General features: G+C 43.5%; 1 protein-coding gene across 1 annotated transcript in view; it reads left to right on the plus strand.

Annotated features, from left to right (window-relative positions):
• Positions 1 to 24,171, plus strand: part of OXSR1 (oxidative stress responsive kinase 1) — an 87,757-nt gene that overhangs the window by 4,753 nt on the left and 58,833 nt on the right. Inside the window, exons 2-3 of the mRNA XM_030966295.1 lie at positions 13,929 to 14,041; positions 23,379 to 23,487. Of these exons, the coding sequence (XP_030822155.1) occupies positions 13,929 to 14,041; positions 23,379 to 23,487 (222 nt within the window). The remainder of the gene's footprint in view (positions 1 to 13,928; positions 14,042 to 23,378; positions 23,488 to 24,171) is intronic.

Raw genomic sequence — 24,171 nt, forward strand, 5'->3', positions numbered from 1 at the left:
TTAGAGCTGAACTAAGTCACTTTTCACCTCTGGGGAAGTGAAAGCAGAAGGTGTTTGGTTGTGCACGTGCCTTTTTTAGTGCCTCTGTTGTCTGTGTCCTGATAGGAAGGAGGATAAAATGCACAAGGCAGCAAAATGAGGGCTTATAAAGCCAAGCAGTGATGAAGGAGGCTGGCTGGGAAGAATATGTGGTTGTTAGCCTTGCCTGCTGGTTGGAAGGGAGAGCAGAGACTGGTCCTGCTGCTTTCAGCTATTCCAGGGCATTAAGAGGAAAACAACATGCAGCGTGTTTCATGTGGAAGAGTTCACACTTCCCTGGGCTTGGTTTCTATATAGCAGTTGCTTCCAGTACTGTTAGGTACTTGGACTGATTAATGTTTAACACTTCCATTTCTCAAGAATCCATGCAAATAGTTCCATTTTAATGCAAATATCTTGGTTGGTGCTGGGGAGTGTGGCTGTGCTGTGCTCCTGAGCACACCTGAGGGAGGGGTGTACATGCTGCCTGACAAATGCATGCCTAGGAGGCTTCTTGCTTCTGCAGCTGATGAAATCTTGAAGAGAATCAACTCTTCCTTAGAACGTTTGTCTATTTAAACTTGGCAGCATCTCTTTTCTTTCTGAGTGTTAGCAGCTTGCCCACTAAGCCAGAGTCTGGAGATGTAATCTTTTAATAAAAGATGGAGCTCTTTAAAATGATGGCAATAACACTTATTGCTAATTGTATTAGTGCGTTGCAACAAACTGTGTCTTCGTCAAATTTTCTTGGAAGATTTCCCCAAAAATGGACAATATCCATCATAAATCTCTGCAGCAATAAATTTAGCTGTGGACATGCTAATGGAGTGCTTGTAAATTTGGTGTTATTAAACTTTCTTAATAGGGAGAGACAGACTTGAGGGTTTTGTGGGTGTAGAAGAATAGCTGTTGGAGCAGTGGAATTTGGCATTGCAAAATCTTTGAAATATCAGGATGCTGGGGCTTTCCAGCCAAGTTCAGCCTATTATCCTGCCTTCCCTTTAGAATCAAACAACTGAGATGCAGATATGAAGGACTTGGCTCTCCAAGTTGCTGCAGTTTCCTGTGACTTCACCTAAGGGAGTTGAGCCTTGACGTTTCTAGAAAACACGTGGAACTCCGTCTCTCTTCCTGGCAGCCACACGGGAAAGCCTTGGAGACAGGGTTAGTCCCTGGCTGACAGGCAGTCCAGGCTCTTAATCAGAAGGTCATGGCTCCTGGTGTGTGAGAAGAGATGGGGTACCTCTGGTAGGAAAACAATGCATATTCTAACGAAGGGAGTCAGACTAAGAGCAAAATCCAACTTGTCTGGCTTGAGTAAGACAAGATCACTTTAGCAATGGTGTAACTGCAGCTGAGTGGGGCAGGGATACAGGTGCCTGACTGGTACTGAGTGAGAATTTCTTGTGTCCCTCGTGTGCATGAACATAAATGAAGGGACTGACCTTAGTGTGGGGCTCTGTCAGCCCTAAGTTTGATCCCTTAACTTGTCTGAGCATATTGTTTGCCTTGAAACATTGCTCATGATTGGGGTTTTCATGTAAACCATCATAGCTTGCATATTTCTTGGTTTTATCTATATTAGGTGGTCCTGTCACACTGTAAAAGCAGGTAGAGATTTGTGGCGATACAAATGCACAAATGAAAAATCCAGTACTTTTCACAACTGCTCAACAGCTGCAACAACCAGCAAAGGTTTTTTTCCAAGTCCTTTCACCAACTCCCTGAGGTTCTTAAAGATTATTATTTCCTGGTGTGCACCACTGCACACAGAATTCTTGTTTAATGTGAATTTTCTTGTAATTAAGAGAAATTCCATCCTGGAAAAAATATTTGGTTATGTATCAACCTTCATCAAACTGGAGTCTAATGTGCCTTGCCAGGACTTCTGAGACCACTTTGGTTCTACACACTGGTAAGTCTGCAGGGGATGATTCTCTTCCACTCTTAAAAGCTTTGAGATCCCATCTGTGAATGAAGTGCAGAATAAATTCAGAGCACTGATTCACTTTCTCACCAAATTACCATATTAGGCAAATCTTCCTTTCACCTCCCATCCCTTACAGTTTTATACAGCTTGTGCTGCATGCTTGTGAAACGACACCTTCAAAGTCTGATAACTCAGTCAAATTAAAATGCATTTGTGAGGGAATACAAAAAAGTTTTTCTGAATGAGGTTTTAATTTTTTGCCAGATTTCAATTTTCTGCTCCAACTACCTTGTCTTGAGAGTTTGGGGCAAGGGAGAGAAACGAAATTAGTGTTTTCTTTCATTTCACTGTTCCATGCTAGACTGACTTTATAGCATTCTCCCAATGGATATTTCCTTTGGGCAGGAAATGGGCCTATGTAAATTCATTCTGGAAAGAAAAGGTACAAGCAGCTGTTAAGGAAGAGTGTGAATTGAAATACTTCAGTGATCATCTCTTACTGTAGTAAACTCTCCTTGGGTTTTGCCAGAGTTTTACTGTTTTACAGTCATGAATGGTAATTTAAGGACAAACTTTACTCTTATTGCTAGCACCTTGCTATTAATAAAGCTGTGTGGGATGATGCTGTTCCCATTTCATCCATCCACAGAGTTGAATTAAGTTAAAACTGCAGAGTGAAAATTTGACCTTGAGTACCCGCCTCAATTCTGGTGAGATGTGACTGAGCACGTGGCTTGTCCAGTGGTATCCTCTGCTGGCTTCTTGTGTGGAAGAATTGAAGTTGGCTTTTGCCTTAGAGCAGAGCTTATTGACAAATTTTACAGCTCATTATAGGGGAGGGTGTTGTCAGGTAGGCAAATGTCTAAAAAAACTTTGTGAATGTGGAATTGTGTTGAGGTACTTGTGGCAGGGTGTGGGATTATTGCATCTTGGGGCAGTTCAACATATGTTTTGTAAAACTGATGGTTTACTAAATATTGGATGAAAGCTCCGTAGTTACTGTTGGACAGGTTGTGCATTTTCAATTTCGATTCTCTCTGAGCTAGGCTCTTGTTCATTTTCACTCTTCAGGGGATTTTAAGTCCATTTCCTTAAGTTCTGGGGTTCATTCCAGCTTTTCTGAAAAGGAAGCCTTGAAAACAGTGCAGAGGCTATTGGAAAGTGATGGTATTTGAAAAGTGAGAGAGCACAATAATGGCTGTGGGATGAGAGCAGTTACAGAATATTTTTCTTAGCAAAATTATCAGCTCTGCTGTGCTCTGAGCCGATACCTGTTGAGGTAAGTGGGGCACTGAAACTGTAGCTGGGAATTTCAGGCTGTCTCCAACTTCAGGCAGGAACACAGTATTAGGTTATCTTGATGTCTTGAAAATTTGTCAATTAAAGACCATGCTTCTTGTTGTGGAGTAAACACCTTTCCTGCAAAATCCACGGAGATGGATTTAATGATGTCAATTTTCAGAACAAAACCAGAAAGCTCCTGTCACTTTACTGAGACACAGCTAGTGAGGACTCCCAGGGTGGTGGAGTTCAGTCCCCTGCTCTGGCTGATGCCAAACTGTATAATCCCTATACGGAATTAATGAATGCTTGTGCTGGAAATGGCACATGGGGGAATTACTGACACACGTTCTATTAAACACTCAAACCTCCCTGTGACCCTGTCACTGCTGGATGAAACAGCTGCTTAATGGATTCCCCACGACAGTGGGAAGTAACAATGCCTTGTCTTTCACTGCACGTGGCTGAGGCTTGGTGCTTTTCTTACACTACTTGCTTTATGTTCAGGCTGTGTCTGCAAGGACAATTCCCTCTGAACGCGCAGGAGAGCTGAACCTTGAAGTTTGTGCTGTCTCCAGACATTAAAGGTGTTGATACAAATGTCTCCAGTTTGTGATTCCTCAAGATCTACTAATGGAAATGGAGTTCTTTGGAAACTTGATGTGTTATGTCTTTACTTCCTAGGCCACTTCTTTGTGACCCTTTCTGTCTCTCACCATGCAAAGTAGTCATAAAATCATAGAGTCATGGGATCATTCAGATTGGAGAAAACTTTTTAGATCATCAAGTCCAGTCCTGCACCACTGTGGTCACCACTAAACCCTACCCCCAAGTGCTACATCCAGTGTTTTTTGAACACTTCCAGGCATGGTGATTCCACCACTTTCCTGGGCAGCCTGTTCCAATGCCTGACTGCTCTTTCAGTGGAGGTGGTTTTCCTAATATCGGATATAAACCTCCCGTGGTGCAACTTGAGGCCGTTTCCTCTCATCCTCTCACTTGTTACCTGGGAGAAGAGACTGACTCCCACCTTGCTACAGCCTCCTTTCAGGGAGTTGTAGAGGACAATAAGGTCCCCCCCAGGAGGAGCAAGCAAGTTGAAAGGTAAAGCCATAAGTTCCATTTTTCACTAAAGTAAAAATAGTAATTGAGGATACCAATTGCTGTCTAATAAATAACTTGTTATTAACAGCTAATAAATACCTTGGTATTGACTTGCAGCAAACTATACTTCACTGGAAAAAGCATCTTGGGCATGAGCAGGTTTCCTGTTGAACAGCTCACCAATGCAAATCTTATTTGAACAGCTGAGAGGCCTGATGAACTGGCAACCTCAGCTCAGTTATTTGTCCAGATCCTATGGCTTAGGATGGTGCTTGTTACTCTTGGTTAAAGAATGTAATTTTTAACTAGTGGGCTAATCTTTTGTGCTGAATGGACTAATAGATGCAGAAAATCTTTACTAGATCAAGATACTTGCTGAAAAGAAAGGATAATAGCCTTCGAGAGAGGATATATCTGATACTTAAAAGCTTATTTACCTAAAATAACCATGGTACTATCAAACAACTGCACTGTAAGCAGACAGATTGTTCTGTTAAGTGGAAACGTGGCCAAATAAAATATCCTCTACAGCTGACAATTACATTTGAGACAGAGTTCAGAGATAAAAATTGGGAGGGAAGAAAGGAGAACACTGGCTTGGCTACTGTACCAGTGCTGTGTTTTGAGCCTTGGTAATACCTGATGACAGCCAGCATGATATTTACATTGTGCATATACCATAAAGGCAACTGACAGTGATTAAAAGGGAAGGATGAACTTTCTCCACCAAAGTTGCTGTGTTTGGAAATGAGATGTTTGAGCCTGCTTTCCATCGTGTAGAATTAGCACTGCATAGCTGCAGTGCCCTTTAAATTAGCCAGAGATGTTGGCACACAATCAAATAAATATAATTGGTTTCAAACTAAAAATCTAATTTAGGCATGCTAATAGCATCTTAAGTAAATGTGGCAGGTCACGCAGGACTTGTGTAACTGGCCCTTGGAGCTTACTGTAGTTACTGCCGTGGGGAAAATAGTCTCTGAGGTGTTCCCCAAATCACCTGGGTACCTTGGACAGCTGGAGGGTGTTTTATTAAAGGCATGATGGGAATGTCTGCTAGTCTGGACTTATTTGGGATATCCTGAGGGCTGCAGGGGTCAGGCATAGAGCCAAGAGCATCACCCTCTGCCACCCTCTCTTCCGTGCTTTGGTGTTTGCAGTGGAAATTTTGGAGGAATGTCAGATGGGCTGATGCTGCTCCCTGGCAATCCTTCTCTCTGCTGATACCTTCTTTGACTTTTCCCCTGGTCTTTGTTTTCCTTGCTTGTCCTGCTCTGGCTGGAGTCTGATGCTGGGGGGCTGCAGCTCTCTCATAGGGAGTCAGTGGAAAACTCGCCTTGGCTGTGTGTGTGGGCTGCTGACTGCACATGAACTCAAACAGCAAAGTGACCCGCTGACAACTTTGTCACATATCTTGTGACATGCTTTGCATGGCCAACACTATTCCGCTCCGTGTTCCAGTCCTGGCCTGTTTTATATTGACAGGCTGACCATTTTCTCTCCAAGCCTGTCACTTCCCTGCTTAGTCTGTGAGGATTCTCAACCTGAATGTTTGCTGAAGGTGGAAAACAGACAACATTTTTCTGTGTTCAGGGCCTAAGAGATACTGAAAGATTTGTGAGAGAACAATGCAGTGTGGGGTGGGGTGAAGATTTCCATAAGACTCTCCCCTTCCTTTCTGCAGAAACCTTGGCATTGAGTCATTTAGATTACAGTAGCTAACCTCTCTCCAGCTTAGAAATCAATGTCATTTATTTATTTATAGTTTAGAGTTCAGTGGGGCCATGGGAGAGGTACCTAGCTTGCGGTATTGCCCATCAGTTGCTGATGGCTCTGAAAAGAATACTGGACTTCTTACAGGTGATTGGATTTGGGTTTATATTCCTTCCTCTGAGTCTGAGACGTGAATTAAAGACTTGGGCAATAGATCTGCAGCATTGAGTGTTTCTGTATTGATGGACCACTGGAGGAGAAGCGTGTTTTAACAAGTGCTGGCAGCACTGTGTGATCTTTGCTGGCTTATCATCCTTCTCCACTGTACATGGAGCACTAGGAATCTTGAGAAATACATTGTCTTACATGGGCAGAAACCTCTGAGCTCTGGACATGGTGTGTGGTTTTCAGTGGTATTCTCAACTGTGAGAGCTCTTGTCAAGATGGTGAATAACTCACTGTCAGCAAGTTTATGTGCTCTTCAAATGTTTTGGCTCAAATTCTAATTGGACAGCAGACTTTCAGAATATGCTTCTCCTTATTCTCTGAAATTCTTTGAGCATGCTTGATTAATGCTGGAATATCAGTTGTCTGTTGGACACTGCAGATGCTGACATAAATTGAGCAAAGACTCTCCATATTTGAGAAAGACACATAATGGTGTCTTAATAATAGAAATCCCTTGTATTGTGAGTACTATTTGAAATCTTTGGCCTCACAGCTTGCACAGAATCTCAAACTACTTGAGCTCTGGATGTACTGGAATAAATGATCAGAGAGCATTGCAAAGAATACACTGCAATTTAAATGAAACAAACAGGAATTCAGGAGTGAAAACTGCTTTTTCCTATTCTTCCTTCAATTCTTCGGTAAAAGGTCTAGACTGTAGTCATCAGATGTGCTGGTGTGAAATGGAAGTCACTTGTATTTAAGTCTTAATTCTCTGCCTGGACTTGTTACCTCCCTGTCCTTGCCTTTCTCAGGGTGTTGTCCAGCACATGCCCTGTGTCTTACTGTACCTGCAGCCTCCTTTGGCTTGAACCCAGCTGAGTGTTCCCTGCACTGGGCTGTGCTCAAGGTGAGCCTGAACCACAAATGAACCTGCTGCATGCAGGGATGTGAGTTAGGCTGGGCTGAAGGGCACGGTGACATTTTGACATTGACCACACACGGAAATGCAAAGTTTTAAAATGATTTATTTAAATCAGGGTTGAGCTGTTGTTCCTGAAACCTTTTCATCAGAAATACGGGGATAGCCACTGCCTTGTAAATGTGAGAGTTCAGCTCTTAAGCTGCCTGCAGGATTGTAGCATGCATGTAGTGCATATCTTCATATGTAGTGTGTGCTTATGCTGTGATATGTGGTCCCTGGGGATGGCTGGTTTTCCTCCATCCTCCATATAGGCTTTAAATTTGGCTCCATCACAACTTTCCAGTTAAATCTGCTTTCACTTTCTGCCTTTGCTTTTGCGTCTCTGATTTATTTCTTCCCTGCGCTGTGTTAGCAAGTGTTACTCTCCCTCTTCTCTACACAGTATCTTTCCATCCCTGCTGTTGATCAAACACTGCATGACTCGAGTTGAGAGAAGGTGCACTGAGTTGAACCTGGCCTCTTACTACCTCTGCCAGGGTTTAAACCAGGTGCTTGTGCTGTGGATGTGTCATCCTTCAGCTTGTAAAGAAATATAAAGCCCTGGTTCTTCTTTCAATAGGCAATAGTATTCACAGTAAATTTGTATTGGGAATGAATTGTGGAAAGGTCTCTGGGAGTGAGTGTGGCTGTGTTGGCACAGCTCTGGGAGCTTCCTGGGGGTAGGTGCGTGTCTGCACTCCCATGTTGCTGTGGGAGGAGAGCTGTGCTCACTCCTTTGCTTTTGTAACTTTTTTGTGTCTTGGCCATGGATTATTGCTCTGCTGCTGCTTCAGTTTACCACAGGCCCCCCAACCAGAGAACAAACCCAGCTGAATTCTCCCTTACTGGTTTTGCTGCTGTTCCCAGTGTCTCTAACAGCAGTACTCAGAGCCACCTTGCTGTTTGAGCTCACTCTGAGCAGTGCTAGAAGCACCCAAGTGATCCTCCTGCTGATTAGGGGCTTTAACTCCACTCCTAGAATTGTTAACACTCTTCTGCAGTCCCATGTTCAGTAGATGACACTTTGCTGTGAAAGCATTTTCCTCTCCACAGGTAAGCAGACTTTTTGCCCCCTCTGTGGCAATACTGGGAGTATGTCTGAGTCCTGTTATGAATTCCCTTTGGTTTTATTAATGCTATTTGTAGCTGTTATTGTAGATGGTATCTTCCATTTTTTTAGTAAGAATTTGGTGTGTCGTGGGGAGATGGCTTGAAAAACATATTCAATGACCATTAACATTGCATTACTTCACTCTTCCTGAATTGTGGGGCTTGTGCCAGCAAGACTTTGACATCCAATGGACTCTTGTTACCAAGTCCTGCTTGGGGAAAGGAGTATTCCCATCCCCTGCTGAGTTGGCTGGAAATTCGAGAGTAGGCTTTTTTTTTCTTTTTTGATAGCTTGTTTTTAAAAGCAGTTCATTCTTTGCAAGAGGACTCTTCTCACATGAGGAGCATAAAATAGAGGCATCACTTTGCCTTCGTAGGAAATGGACCAAACAATGCAAGATCGGTCTGAATTTGCAATCCACTATTTAATTTCTGGTTTAATTAGATGTGTATTTCCCTGTGCTCTGTAAGAATGCATAAGAAGTTCTGTTCCCAGTCTTGTAGCTTCTTGTTTTATTGCTGTATTGTCCTTGGAACGAGTAATCAGAGCAGGGCTCCCACAGCTCTTTGGCATGAGGCTGTCAAAGAGTTGAAGCATCCAGAGATGGAGTGACCCTGCAGAGACATGAATACCCAGCCTGGGTTGTAAAGCATGAAAGGTTTCCTGGGCTTTGGGGTATCTGGAACCTGAAAGTCACTGCTTGGTCCAGAGCAGCCTTGCAGGGAAGTGTTTTGTGTGCATTGTTCATAAGAGGAAAACCCGGGGGCACAATTATAAACAGAGCCTGCGTCACGAGCGGCTTTCTGGCACCGCACTCCAGATAGTGGAGGATGGATTCCAGATCTCGCTTAAAAATAGAGAGGTCGTGTGTGTGCAGGGGAGGGTGGAAGCTCTGGGCAGGGCCGTGTGGAGGTGTTTGGCTGAGCATTGCCCCATGCTGAAGGAGACTTGGGAATGTGACTTATGGGGCAGGTGGAGAGCAGGATTTCCCCAGCTTTAGAAGAATTGTTGCTATCCTCAGCTAACCAGTGGGAAGTTCTAGAGGAGATGAAGCTGAATTGTACAGAGGTGGAAGGCCAAGGTTGGGGGAAAAACTGGGAGATCTGATTAGTTAGCAAGGGGGAAAAAAGTTTACCCATGTGAGTGGTCAAACAGAGAAACAGCCAAAGAGATTGTAGAAATATCTCTTGTTAAAGAAAATCCAAACTAGACTGAGTTCAATGCTGAGTAATCTGATCTAAGCAGGATTTGATCCTGATTTCTGCAGGAGGATGGACTAGAGGTTCCTTCAAATCTAAGTGGTTTGTAATGTTCATTTGACCCTGGGAAAGTGTATTTCCTCTACAGAGGGGATTTGGTACTGCAGTATTTTCAAAAATGGAAGCTTCATGCAAATTGTGGAACTGTAGAAGAGATGGTATCCAGCCTCCTTTGAAAGCTGATGCTGGGCTTTCATGGGGAGTTTGTCTCAGCTTAAGGAGTTCAGGCTGGAGCTGTGGATGCTGAAGGTACAGGGACGAGGGATCCAGAGGAGATAACCTGGAAAATCCGGCTTCAGTAACTGAGTGCTTGGGGACTTTTTTATTTGGGTTATTTTAATCCTTTCAGAGGTTGGTTTTATTTCAGAAAGAGCCATTTAATCGTAGAAACATGAAAGAAGCAGGGGTTAGAAAGGGTATGTTTTCCTCTTAAAGCGGTGTTTTCTAAAGTAGGTCGTGACCCTCTTATGCAGGAATTTTGCAGCTGCTATCCTAAGGGTTGGAACTATATCTGAGAGCCTTGCAGAGGCAAAAGCAGGGGGTATTAAGCAGATCTTAATACCTGTTTGGGGTCTCCTTCCTCCCCATCATCCTTCAACAAAATGATCTCCTGCTTTTCAGGAATAAAGCAGTTAGCATTTGGCTGTGCCCGCTTTTTATTGTTTTGCTAAGCCGTTATGTTGGGAGAGATTAACCAGGGAGCAAATTTTCTCCGAAAGAGGCTGAGAGAGGCGGAGGGAAGAGCCTCAGCACTGACCTTGATCAGAGTGTCTGTGGTGGGGAGTGAGTGGGAACCCAGCACAGGAACATTAATTAACCCTGTGCTGCCCATGTCATCAGGTCTGCAGTTGGCTCTGTTTGCAGCAGATCTGTGACTGCTGGGAGAGTTGATTTGTCCAAGTTGTGCTACCCTGGCACAAACTTCCCTTGGGTTTTTTCCTGTCCATAGCAGCCCAGGAAGTCTCTTCTCTTCCTGCCATTGCCCACAGATTTGTTACCTGCTCCTAAACTTTACAACTTCCTCAATGAGCTTTTTCTTTTTCTCTCTGTTGGTGTCATCTCTCCCTCTGCTTGTTTTCACTTAGCAATGTGTTCAGCATCCTTGCTGCAGCTTCTCTCCTTTCTTTCTCTTGCCTCCCTGGCATTTAATAGACAAACTGTGTGGCTGCAAAGCCTGAAGTGCCCACGTTGCCGTGTTTTCTGAACTCTCCAAAGAAGCATGAAAACCTGTCTTTGTTTGGTCCCAGAAGCTGCTGCTGCCACCAAAGAGCAGCTTGCTTGTGGCACATCGTGCTGCAGCTTGGCTTAATCCTCGCTTGATACGCTTTTGAGATTTCATTGTTTCTTTATAATTAGTGCTACAGAGGAGCTGAAAGAAATGACGAATTAGCGGGAGAGGGGGGAGTGGGGAGAGCAGGTGGTGATCGAACTAAAGAGAGCTGCCAGAAAAGTAGGAGCAGCAGGGAATTAAATGGGAGGAGTCTCGAGTTCAGATGATTCCCTGCCATGTGCCCAGAAGGATTTAGTTTAGGATTTCATTACTGTTCAAATAATGCCATACACTCATGACAGATCGGGTCCCTGTAGGCTGGGGCATTGTCCAGCACTTAGTGAGAAGCAGTTTTTGCCCTGAAGTCCTAGTGAGCATTGATCTCCGGACTCAAGGACTGGAAAGGAGCTGTAGCTTGAGTGGTCCTGCTTTTAATTAGGCTTCATCTATTGTTTCTGGTAGTGACATCCTAAAAGAATAAAACACAAAGCTAGTCTTTGTGTGGTGACTGCTTTAAAGCCCTGGACTTCATCTTGTGAAGGACTTGGTTCACAGTAATGATGTTGCATCTGGATTGTAAGAAGCACCTCTGCCAGTTGTGCTTACACAAACTGTATTTAACTGGCACAGAAATCCTAGGATGTCATGCTGTGGGGGGAAGCAGGAGTGTGCTGACACTACTGAGTGTCTGAGATACCCAGAAAGAGTCTTTGAACACTTATGAGAAGTGCTTATGAGAACAGGTAGCTTTAGAGGTATAAATACACACTGAGAATCCAGCTGGGGAGTGAAAAGGGTTGTGTGACAAGACAGTCCTCTGAGGTGCACAGTCATATATTCCTCAGCATCTGGCTTGTGTTTTCAGTCTCTATTACTATGCACTAAGACATCCAAAGAAAGAAATCATAATACTGGCACTTTGAATGTGTCAGCAGCAACATTTCTTCTGGGATCTAACTCTTTCCAAAGAACTGATACAGTGTTTGTTTTTTGTTCTGACTTCCAAAAGGCTATTGCTGTAAGGAGACCAGCAATGCTAGGAAGTGCAAACTCACTTCTGCCTTATGTCACCACTTCTGTGTGTGTTGCTCTCTTTGTCTTGAACCCTTGTGCTTTTACTTTTTTCCCCCCATCGAAGAAGCAGCAGAAACAAACCAAGAGAAGCAGCTACTGAGGGGAGAGGAGTAGGTCAGGGCCACCCAGGATTCCCAGTGAGTGGGAATTAATTTATACTGGGACTGCTGTTTTCATGCTGGATTCCTGCACCTGCTGGGCAGAGTGACTACAGGGAGTGCATATGGAGGTTTGTTTTGGGGTGTTTGTCCTGTGCTTAATGTTGTGTTTTTCAGCCCTGCTCCTGGCAGTCTAACCACACTCTGCTGTCAAAACCTCCCCTCCTTGATCTTTCTGAGCACTTTCTGTTAAATATCTGCATAGACCTCTCCATCATCTCTTTGCTCTAGAACCTGCTTACAGCACTCAAACTTTGTTTTCAAAGCCCTTTGTAAATATTCTTGCTGTTAATGCTGTCCTTTTCCTAATAACTTTGTTTTGCCTTGTGCTGTGAACAGTCTCTGAAAAACAATATGTGTGCAAGTAATAAATGGCCTCGGTCTTGAACTTCTTAAAAACCAATTTGCTTTGGGAAATAATAAAGCTTTAGCAACATTAGCATTCCCTGTTCTGCACACTTCTGCCATTAAAATGTAAACTCCTGAGTACAGGGAGTCCTGGCAAGCTGATGCTGATGTCCAGGGTGCACTGGCCATGCCATATAAAGTGAAGTCAAAGTCCTGTAGCTCCCACTGTAGCAGGTGCTGGTTGAAGATTAGAGGAGCAGAGTCCCACAGTTCAGGGCTTTTCAATTTATTTCAGTGGGACTCTGAATGGAGCAGTTTTCCTCTGTATTTCAGGGCTGAGTTTCAAGCTCTTTCCCTCACCTAGAACTTGGTGTGAGAAGGCTTTTGATAGTGATTGTAGGGATCTTTAGTAGCCTTTGTTTGAAAATTAAAGTTTTTGCTCCCAGTTTATGTGAATGTACTAGAAAAAAATCACAAAGCTTGCAAAAAAGTGCTTTACCTGAATTGCAGAATCTGGTAGTAGTTTTTATAGTGTTAAAAATAGGAGAATCTGCTAAAATAGGGGCGTTACACCAAAATGCAGAATAATTGTTTTCATTTATCTTTGTTTTTATTAACATTTTTTAGGTATTTGCAACAGGAACATTTGAGCTATTTTCCACATATCCTACCCCCATTTTATTACTGTGGATTTACTCCTTTCCAGTGAAGTGTGTAAATGTGGGGAACCATGAAGAAGGTAGAAAGTAAAACAACATAGGTGTCCTATTGATCAGAGGTGAAAGTTGTAACAGCTTCTGGAAGCCAACAAAAAGGAACTTACCATCAAATAGATTTTAAATCTCACTATTGCAAACTCCCTTGCATGTCAAAGGATATGATGGTGCTGTGTACTTTAAATCCAGAACTCCCTACTTGTAGCAGTTTGAAGGACTGTATGTCAAAATGTGGTATTTTTTCTCTATTGGAATTTAAATGTTCTGGGGCTGCAGTTTTCAACCCAGAAACTGAGGCAGTGGGAGAGCTGAAGCTGAACCTGCCTGAATGAAACCCACCTCGTGTCTTTGCATAAAATGAGGAGAGATGAGAACAGTAGTTAGTGCATAAAAATATTTGAAAAATCTCATTAGTGTCGGTAGCAAAGAGTGGCTTGTTTTGACACTTTGGGTAAACACATCAGGTTAGAAGTCTGTGTGACCTCAGTGACATACCTTTTAAAAGTACATGAGTAGAATCACTCTTTTGTAGGGAAGCTGGAGTCTGGAGAGGGTTTTTGGTCTGCAGAGCTGTAATGATCCCTGGAAGGGATCATAAAGACCCACTTGTTTTCCTTCAGTTTGCCCAGCACTTGGATGTGGTGGCTGAGCCAACCCAAGGAGCTGCACAGTGAGGAGTGCCTGGAGTGCTCTCACTGGGTTTTCACTTGGCTCTGCTGTCTTTGCTGTTTGGCACCCAGAATTTTGTTGTCTGGCCTCCCTCCCTTCCTGCTGAAGTCTGTAAGGTGTTGGTAACTCTCTGTTTTCCCCCCAGGGAGTGGAGCCACTGCCGTGGTCCAGGCAGCTTTCTGTGCTCCGAAGAAGGAGAAGGTGGCGATCAAACGGATCAATCTTGAGAAGTGTCAGACGAGCATGGATGAACTCCTGGTATGCATTCAGGATTGTCTGGGGGGTTGTGTTTCAGTTATTTCTGAGATATCTCTTTGCCAAGTGTCTTAAAACCTTTCTTGAAGTGGGGTGAAGGTGAGGGAACTCGACTGACTTCATTAGAGGCAGCTCAGTTGTCCTGGTTGTGGGACATGGTACTTAAAATGTTAAAAAGATCAACTGTTGCAAAACTTCAGACTGTTTGTTTAGAGCTCAGCACTTTGTATAATCCCTTTGTTTTGAACTGAGTTAATGTGCAAGTGTGAAGCTCTGCTATACCCACAAGAGCCCTGAAGTTTGAGGGGGATCCAGAGCTACATGCTTTCAGAACATTTAAAATTGAAGGAAATGACATTGCTTTTCTTTCCTTTCCTGCAGTTCTTTACATTTTTCCCCATTCACCTGTAAAGAGAAAAACTGAATGAATTAGCTGTTGTTCCTAATCTCTTTCTGGTACTGATGCCAGCTAAAGGGATCACTGACATATTGCAGGCTGCCATATGGAAATCCCCATAATTCTGAGTTCAGGAAAGGAGACAGAGTCCTTTGGAGGTGCAGCGCTGTAATTTTCTGCTGCTCTGTGTCTCTTTTCTCAAGGTTGTCTCATTGAAAAACTGAATTTTTGCAGGAGCTGTGATAACTGAAATTTCCCTTTCCTCATCTGGCTTCTGTGTTGATGGGTTTGGTTTTCTTCTCTTTGTGTGTGTGAGCTGGTGCCTCTGTAGTGCAGTGGTTCTCTCATTCACCTCACATCTGGAAGGTCCCTGAATTTAAAAGCAAGGCAGACACAGACATTCCTGTGAACATTGAGGTGTCTCCACTAGAATGAGAGAGCTCTCTGGGGCAAAATTTTCCACAGTAAATACTGGCATTATGGAGATGGGGCCTGGTACCATCTTTTCTTCTGAAGCACCTCTCTAGGATTTTTATAATCCTACCTTGTCTTTCTGTCGCCCCTCAACAGCTGCTGTAGTTTACCTCAGGCACTTGTTTTGGTGCTTGCAATTAAAAGGTAGAACAGAAACAGAATTTGGGAGTCCTGCTACCTCTGCATTTGTACAATCTTCAGCAAATCACAGTTCCAATTTCTATCTAGTATCTAATGGTATTTTTGTTGTTATGAGTATCTGCAAATCTGCCCTGGTTAAGAGGAAAGGCCCCATTCAGGCTGCCAGTGCTCCCGAGGAGGGTTGCGTGTGGGCCTGTGTTCAAATCCTCTTATGGCTCATGCTAGTGTAGGAGTTCAAGATCTCTTCTCACAGTTGGTCTTTTTGTCCTTATACCAACCCTTGGTATCCTTTTCAAGCCTTTTGTGTGGCTTGCCCATACTACCCTGCCTCAGTGATATTCCTGAGTGCATTGTCAGGATGTAGTAATTGAGACTGGGATTCTTTGAGTAATTGCCAATTCTGACTAAAAACATTAGGTTCAGAAAGAGACACTGCAGAGACTTGATGTGTAATTTTAGATAAGTACTTCTAATTGCACATTTTAAGTCTCTGGCTGACCCATTCCTCCCAATGATTTTTCCTGTTATGGGTGAGTCTGCAATGTATTGCTGTTGTCAGCTCTCCAGAGCTTCCACTTTTGTGACTGGATCTGGTGTGAGTCCTTCTCTGGGCTTAATATGCAGCTGTAAGTGTTCTTGAATTTAAAAGTCATGGAGGGGTGGAGGGGCACGAAGATGGTTCTGAGCTGTAGCAGCTCCCAGGAGCAGGGGTTGCTGAGGTGGTTGTGTTGTGTGAAAAAGTGTTTTCCCTGGGTTTGTTCTGAATTTGTCAGTCTGTCGGATCATCAGTGTTGCTTCTCAGTGCAAGAGCCAAAAGAATGGAAGTTCCTGATTTCCCAGCTCTGTGTGCTTCACTTCTTTTTATCTTGTTTCCATATCTGCTTCTACCCTAAAGTAACTTCTCTGAGCATCAAAACTTCATATTGCAGGATTGTACCTTCCCCACAAAAAAAAACAAACCCAAAGTTAACCGTAGGTGGTTGCAGGTTACAGTTGTTTTAAGAAGCAAATACAAAGACAAATATGATGAGTTCACACTGGGATATGTTATGCCCCTGCCTTGCTTTCTCCTCTCCCCTAGTGCAGTTAAAATCACAAACTGGGGCTTTCATGGGGCTTCTGTTGCTGGGAAGGCAACTGGGCACAGCAGTCAGCTTATGGTGAGCTCTGCTTTCCTGCCTGGGGTCAGGAGTGCTCTTGGGTTACAGCACTGCCCACTCATTGGACAGTGTGATAGCAAAGGGAAAATTGTGCTTAAATTATTTTATAATTATTTTTCTGGAGTGCCTCACATTTCTCTGTTGAAGCAAGCTTCCTTATTCCCAGAAGCTGCATAGCCAAGAGGGTAGAACAGTCTCACATTGCTTGGGAGAGGGTAGGGAGACCAGCAAACCATACTGCCATCCTTAAAAAGGTGATTTGGTTCTTGCACACCTCTTTTAGTGTCTGTGCTGCTTAGTGGTTTGCACTTGTAGTTCTTGGGATGGAGGAGAAGAGAAAGGTTAATTTGAAGAGGGAAATGCAGAGTAAGTGGCTCTATCACCAGCTGGATGGATGAGTGGCCTTGAGCTTCCTTTAAGCCTAGCAGGTGTCCTGAGGCCATAAAATCTGGGATCACATCCTTGCTTGGAGATGCTGTGCTTAGAGTAAGTGCTATGACTTGGCTCATTAAAGGTATTGATCTTGATCCTTTTATCTCAATATACATTTGAGCTGTGTGGGTGGTCAGGAATAAACTGCACACTTTGCATATACTGTATGACATTCCAAGTTAATGCACTAAATTTATTTATTGCTGCTCTGGGGTATGGAAAATGCAGGAAGGGCCAGCTTTGTTGAATCATGAGCAGGCCAAGTCAAGGGCATTGAGCTCTTCAGCTGAAGTGCTAATTGCTGTAAAGAATGTAGACAGCAGGAGTAATGCTGTGCAGAGATGTGCCTCCTTCTAACCCAGCTACTGAACTAGGTGATGTTTGTCAGGAATTTATTTCCATGCCTCATTTTCATCTTTTTTCCTGTACATTCCTGAATGCTCACAGATCTTTCCTAGCCTGCCTGTGGAGTTTGGCTGACAGAGAAGTACAATGTAGCTTATAGGGATTCTTGCTTAGGGGTGTGACTGGGAGCAGAGCGCAGTGAGATGTGGTCAAATACAGTGTTGTCTACAAATGGTCTTGGAGTTTTTGATTTATTGCTAAGTTACACTTTTTATTTGTCTTGCAACCCACAGTAGTTAACAACCACACTGGTATGGGTTTGCAAACAGTCTGCTTGCTCATGTGTTGTATTTCACAGCTGCACACCATTCAGAGCTGTGTTTTGCACTCTTTTCCATTGTGGGATGCTGGTTGCCAATCCTTGAAACAGTGGTGTAGCATCTGCCTCAAAATTAACCATGCTTCCAACCTTTTTTCTTGTGTAAGTGTTCTCTTGTTTTAAAGAATTACTGATCTGAAAGGCCTTAAATCCCCCCTCTGTCCTACAAACTCTACTTCATTTTCATGTAATTAAAGCTGAGTTTTCTTTCATCCAGATGGAGACTTTCTTTCTCCATGAGTAGCAGATGACGTGGGTTGTCAGCTTAGCAGTTACCAGGAATGTTGAACAGCAGAGAGGGAAACAGAAGCTATGGGATATTTCACATTGGGCTTTCCCAGCTAGAGGGAAATGCTGCCTGTTTATTCCCTAAGATGATTCAACAGGAGACAGGCTCAGGAAAGAGCATGGGAGATGTGGTGTTGCTGTTCCTAGAAAGATGGCAAATTCTTCCTGCTCCAGAGACTGATTGCCCTGGGCCTGACAGGCTGCACACAAGAGGTGAAGGTGCTGCTCTTCCAGTGCTATGGCCAGAGGGCAGGTAAGGAGGCTGAGGGAACAAATTGAACTGCAGTTAAACAGAAATGTCCTTTAGAATTTCATGGAAATAACCCAGGGAACTTGCTGCCAATAGCATGGAGATCAAACATTGCGTGAGATTAAATTAATCAACCTATAGTTGAGAAGGTTAAATTAGATAGGATTTAAAAAAGGGATTATGAACTCCTCTGGTTTAAATCATAAGCCAACTGTTAACTGCCCAGGCTTAGTCAGAAGTCTGCCCTCTGGGCAGATAATTGTGTAGCTGCTTTTTATAGGGTTTTTACACCTTCTTTTGAAGACTTGGACAGGATATTGAACTGCCTTTGATCTGATGGAGCACTTCCTACAAGTGGTTTAACCAGACTATAAGGTTGTTGGGGACAAAGCAGCAGATTGCTGTAGAAGTAGTACAGATGTTTCATCCATGCCTGTCATCTGATGGGAATTGCCATTATAATTCCATTTCCAGGCCTGAGACCTTCATGCTTGCTCCAGGGAAAAGAAGTCCCCCAGTGTCAGTGCCAGGGAATCTGATAAATGACATGTGGGCTCTGCATGGTTATTTGATCTGCTGAGTTACACGTTCCTTGCATGTTGGGATTGCAGCTTAAGACTTAAACCTGTGCTGGGTACAGCTTGGTTGTATTGTTTATCAAGCAGCCACAACAGAAATCTTAATTACTGGATTGGTTTAGGTTTTGTTTTGGTTTTGTTTTGTTTTTTTTTTTTGTGTAAAGTTCACGATGAACATCAGAATTAATGGTGGGTGAAATCCTGAACATCCAGTGTCTTCCTTCTCTTGGACTGGGTGAGCATGAGATGGTGCATGTAAAGAATTTCAGAGAGTTTGCAGCTGTCTGTGGTCATTAATCCCACTGAAAGCATTGTTGAGCTGTAAGCACTGGCTATTGATCTGAACAACTCTAAGGATCAGTGATAGGTTAGCTGTGGATGTGGGTAAAGCTGGCTTGCTTGTATCTGTGAGAGGAGGCAGTCACTCACCCATCTGCTTTTTGGCTGAAACCAATAAAAAATGGCCATGTAGGAATTGCTGCAGCACAACAGTTCAGGAACACCTGCTTCCTTCAGTACATTTTCACTAATGATGAAGATTTTGAAAGAAGGAATGACCACTGAAGGAGGCAGAAGAGTAGCCATTGAAATGGACAACTGCTGAATGACTTGCCATGGCACTATTTTGTTCCCATCACTGAAGATTACTTAATGGATGAACTGTGTTTATCCCTTTCAGAATTCTTTCTTTTCCACTGTTGTTCTAGGGCTAATCTAACTCCACTCATGCCACTTTAGCTCCTGTAGCCACTGAAAGCAAGGAGTTGAACTGGATAATCCAAGGAGTGGGAGTTGAATCAGAATCTCTGATTTTGTGCTTTTCCCACCTTCTTAAAAATGTCTGTTGAGTTAATTTTGATAGAAGAACATGTTTGGGTTTGTTTTTTATTTTTAGTTATGTTTCCACCTCAAAAGGCACATGAATTATTATTGTCAATTTTACAACCTTTTAGTTAAACTGTTAAGGTTTCACTTGGAGCAGAATGTGAATGGTTATGGAGCTCTAAATCCTGCTTTAAAAGGATGAAGAGCAGCTTTAATGCCTTATCTCCCAGCTGAAATCTCATGGTATAAGATCTTTGCCAGCCGTAGTTGAAGCATTGGTGTTTTCAAGGGGTGATCACATCTGACCTGCTTTGATTTCTGCTCCAGCCATGCTTTCCCTCCCCATTTCTCCTATGATTGTGATTCCCTTCAAACAGGGTAACCATGCTGGCAGCTCTCTGGACTCCTCTGAAGTTGCAGGTAGCCACATGAAAGCACTCTGCTGCTGTGCTATCTCTCTGGAGTTCATGTCAACATGTAGGAAGTAAAACTAAATAAAGCATAATTTTAATCCTGGTATTTGAGAGCAAGTGCCTCTGAAGCAAGCCTCAGGGGCAGATAAACACAGAGTAAAAGGTGGTGATGTGAAAAGAAAATACCATTAGGAAACCTGAGCTGGTAGCTAAAACACAGCCTTACCTGCTCCTATTAATTCAAACTTCAATTGTGTGTCACTGGGCAAATAAAGCCTCATCCAAAATAGCTGATCTCCAGAAGTATGTCTGACTTACAGGAGACTAATAGATTGCTTATGAGTCTAGATTATACTTCATTGCACTTTTATGACTGTTTTGCAAGCCTTGAAATGTTTCTTTTATTGCCTGTAGAAGTACTGAAAACATTTGTCAGAACCCTTAATGGAAGCCATGGAGGCATTTAGAGCTAATCCCAGTCTATTTGCTTTTGGTATTTGACAATACAGATATTTTTAATATCTCGCCCAGGGTGAGCATGTAACCATTTCCAAACCATTGCCTGTGTCTAGACTTGTTTTTGTGGGGAATTCATTCTCCATAGCTGAGCAGAAAGCAGAGGAATTTATGGGAATTGGCAGGAAGGCTGTCTCTCATCACTGGAGCCATGGAGGGTGAGGGGTGTTGGGTGGAAGAGCTGCTTATCACCCACTGCATCTGTGGATGGCTTGGGGGGCTGTATCAAGTGACCCACGGCTGTTGGCAGAGAGGGAATAGAGCAGCCCAAATAAATTATTACAGAGGTGTGGAAATCACTGAGATTTTTATTAGCAGTCTTCCAATATAGTTTTGATGCTGGGGAAAATATGGGAAGCGCAGTTGTAACTCTGTTATCTGGGGCTAGCAATCTTATTATGGAGGTGGGAAGAGGAAACCTTTACCTGCTGTGACTTTGTTGTGTTTGAAGAGCAGCAAACTCTCCCAAAAGCTTTGGGAATAATATTAAAGCTGAGCTTACTGCATACAAAATGGCTGTTTTGCTGCATTTTATCCCTTCCTACTCTGTTTTTGAGCAGAGCTGCCCAGTGATCCTTGAGTGGGATCCCAGCTTTAGCTCCAGCCCTTCAGCCCCTGCATTGGAGCTGCTGCAGCAGGCTGTGGATGCATGATAGAATTGGCTTGGGTTCAGTTATGCCAGGAAGCATTTTAACCACAAAGCCCCTGTGATTTGCCACTATCACTTTAAACAGTTGTATGGGTTGAGCTTTCAGGATGTTGGTACCCTCTTTGGGGGAGAACAGGAACCAAGCTTTGATGTAGCCAGTGTGAGATTAGCCTAGAAAACTGCTGGAAATGCAATGGGGGTTTGGGGGTGTGAGGAAAAGTCTGCATGGCTGCTGCTCCTTCTGATTGGTAATAATGTAAAAACACTGAAAATCGTGGGCTGTGATGCAATTAATTATTCAGAGCTGTGCTACACTGTGAGAGAAATGGATTAATCTGTCTGTATTATACATCCACTGGCTGACAGAGGTGTTTAATTGCACAGATCAGGTTTGTGATTGTTTATTTTCCCTCTTTATGCTTTGGTGCACATGACAGACTTCAGCTTTTTTTTTAGCTGTGTTTCCCAGCCCAGGGAGCAGATTGTGGTAGTGAATGAGAGAGGAAGTTCTTAGAAAATAATAATAAAATGTCAACTGTCACCAAATGCCTGAAAATTTCTGTAGTAAGGGGCTGCTTAAATAGCAAAAATCTGATCTAGGTCTAGGATCTTAAGTCAACTTGGTCCAGACTTTGTTTCATTGCCTCCTGTACTCCAGTAGCATACACAAATATATATTAAATATGCAATGTTTGTATACATTTCTCATATTACTCTCTTGATCTCCCAGGGAACTGCTTCAAAATATTTTGAACAGTTTAGCTGAGAAAATATAAAGCCAGCTCCTCTAGATACTTTCTGAGAGTGGTGGATTTGGGGCAGGTCTGGCTGATAGGATGGATTACCAGTCCTTGCTTGCTGCTTTCCACCTTGGTTTCCTCTGGTGCCAGTTGATCTTGTGTAGTGTATTTTAATTGTCAGAGAGAGAACTACAGAGAACCACAGAAAACTCCAAAGTTGCTGATTTATTTCCTTTGTGAAAAATGACTTGACACAAGTGAAAGTTTGCAAGGAAGGGTGCTGGAGCTGTCAGAGTAAGCAAAATATATTGTTTTTAGGCTGTATTTATTTTCACAGAGTGTTTTTTAGTCAGAGTATGCTACATGGAGATGAATAGCTTATTCCTCTTCAAATATCCTTTCCTGTTTAGAAGGATTCTTCTTTAATCTGCTTGTTAAGTTTCCTGGAAAGTTGGTCCCTCTCCTGGGGAAGCAGAAAGAGGAACCAATTGCTTTGGATTCCTCAAAGGCACCTACTCCCTGAAAAGCAGTGCTAAGTGGATAAATCAACATGAGCCTGTTCCTTTGGAGCTGTGATTGCCAGCTCAGGCCTTGCCAAGGGGAAGCAGTGGCTTTACTCTGAACTCAGGCACAAGCACAGCTTTGTACAGGGCAGGAGGAAAATGTGCTGCATTTGTGGGGTGTCCTGGGCATGAGTGAATTCTTCTCAGAGCTCTTTCTTGTACTTCAGTCCCAGGGAAGCCTTGTGCTTAGAGGGAGGGAAGGATCAGGGGTGAAGGGCCTTGCTCTCTTCCTCCTGTGTGTCCTGTGGAGGAATGCTGCAGTTGAGAGCAGAAGTTCAGGGTATGAGAGGATGAGTGTCTGGGGTGGGTACAATTTGTCAGGTTGGGGGACTTGGCTGAAGCACAAAGGCTCGGCTGGGTGCAGTGCAGGGTGCCAGGCTTGGCTCAGGGGATGGCTTTTGTCTGTGGACAGCCAAGAAACTGTGAGTCTTTCTGTCCAAAGTGGTGATTTGTGCTTGCATAATGAAATCAGTCAATGTTTTCTGTGGTGTTGTTCCCTCCATAACCTGGAAAACTTCAACTCCGAACCCATAACCAAAACTAAGACTAAGCACAGTCAAAACTCAAAACAATTTAACATCTGCACATATTTCATATTGTCCTGCACTGGTAGTGGCTACTGACTTTCTAATCTCAAAGTGATCTCTCTCTTCTTCCAGTGTGACAAAGGATGCAGCTGTCCTTTGTGCCTTTACCCTAATTGAGCTAAGCCATCTGCTTTCCTGCTGGGAAGAAACTTTAGGAATAAGAGGACTTTTTTCCCCAGAGGCTAATATTTCCCTTTCTCATCCAAATGATAGTCTTCAACAGATTAAGCATCTGTTGCACAGTGTTTTACTGAGAGGAGAAGTCAGCATGAACTTCCTAGGTCACAAACCAGAGTGAATTTTTGGGAATATTCTGTTGTAGCTGTGTGCAGGTATTTTGATTGTCACCACTTTGATGTCCTTGCCATGGGTTTTTTTGGTTTACTTTTTCTTCCTCCAGACAGGCAGGAAGAACACCCTAAAATACCTTTTGGCTCTAGTATGATGGAGCCTGAATGCTTAGAATATTTCTGGATTTTCTACATTTACCTTCTAGGTATCCTTTTTCTTTGCACCCTTGCTGTGTCTTGAGGAAGATAACTTTTGTGCCTGAGGAGTAATTACCACTGTGTCCAACTGCTAATGTTTAATTTTTCTCTACAGAAAGAAATTCAAGCCATGAGTCAGTGCCATCACCCCAACATTGTATCTTACTACACATCGTTTGTGGTGAAAGATGAGCTGTGGCTGGTGATGAAGTTACTTAGTGGAGGTGAGTGGTCCAATTTCTTTACCCTAAAGGCAGCAGAAAAACCTGTCCTCCCTCCTTCCTCTCTCCCTTCTTTACCTCTTAAGGTTCCTACCCATGAATTGAGAATTGTGGAGTTGTTTAGGTTGGAAAAGATCTCTAGGATCAGAAAGTCCAATGATTACCCCAGCACTGCCAGGTTTACCACTAAAACTCTGTCCCCAAGTGTCACATCCACATGTCTTTTAAACACCTGTGGGGATGGGACTCCACCACCTCCCAGACAGCCTGTTCCAATGCTGAACAACCCTTTCCATGAAGAAATGTTTCCTAATATCCAATCCAAACCTCCCTTGGTGCAACTCAAGGCAGCTTCCTTTTGTCCTACTGCTTGTTTCCTGGGAGCAGAGCTTGAACTCCATCTGGCTGCCCTTTCCTGTCAGGAATAGTGCAGAGCCTAAAGGTCCCCCCAGAGTCTCCTTTTCTCCAGACTGAGCCCCTTTCCCAGCTCCCTCAGCTCCTCCTGGTGCTCCAGACCCCTCCCCAGCTCTGTTCACTTCTCTGGACTCACTCCAGTGCCTCAAAGTCTTTCTTGTCATGAGGGGCCCAAAAGTGACTCCAGGATTTGAGGTGTGGCCTCAGCAGTGCTGAGTGCAGGGGACAATCCCTGCCCTGGCCCTGCTGCCACACCATTCCTGACCCAGGCCA

The sequence above is a fragment of the Camarhynchus parvulus genome, chromosome 2 (assembly GCF_901933205.1).
Source record: "Camarhynchus parvulus chromosome 2, STF_HiC, whole genome shotgun sequence".
NCBI classification, from domain to species: domain Eukaryota; kingdom Metazoa; phylum Chordata; class Aves; order Passeriformes; family Thraupidae; genus Camarhynchus; species Camarhynchus parvulus.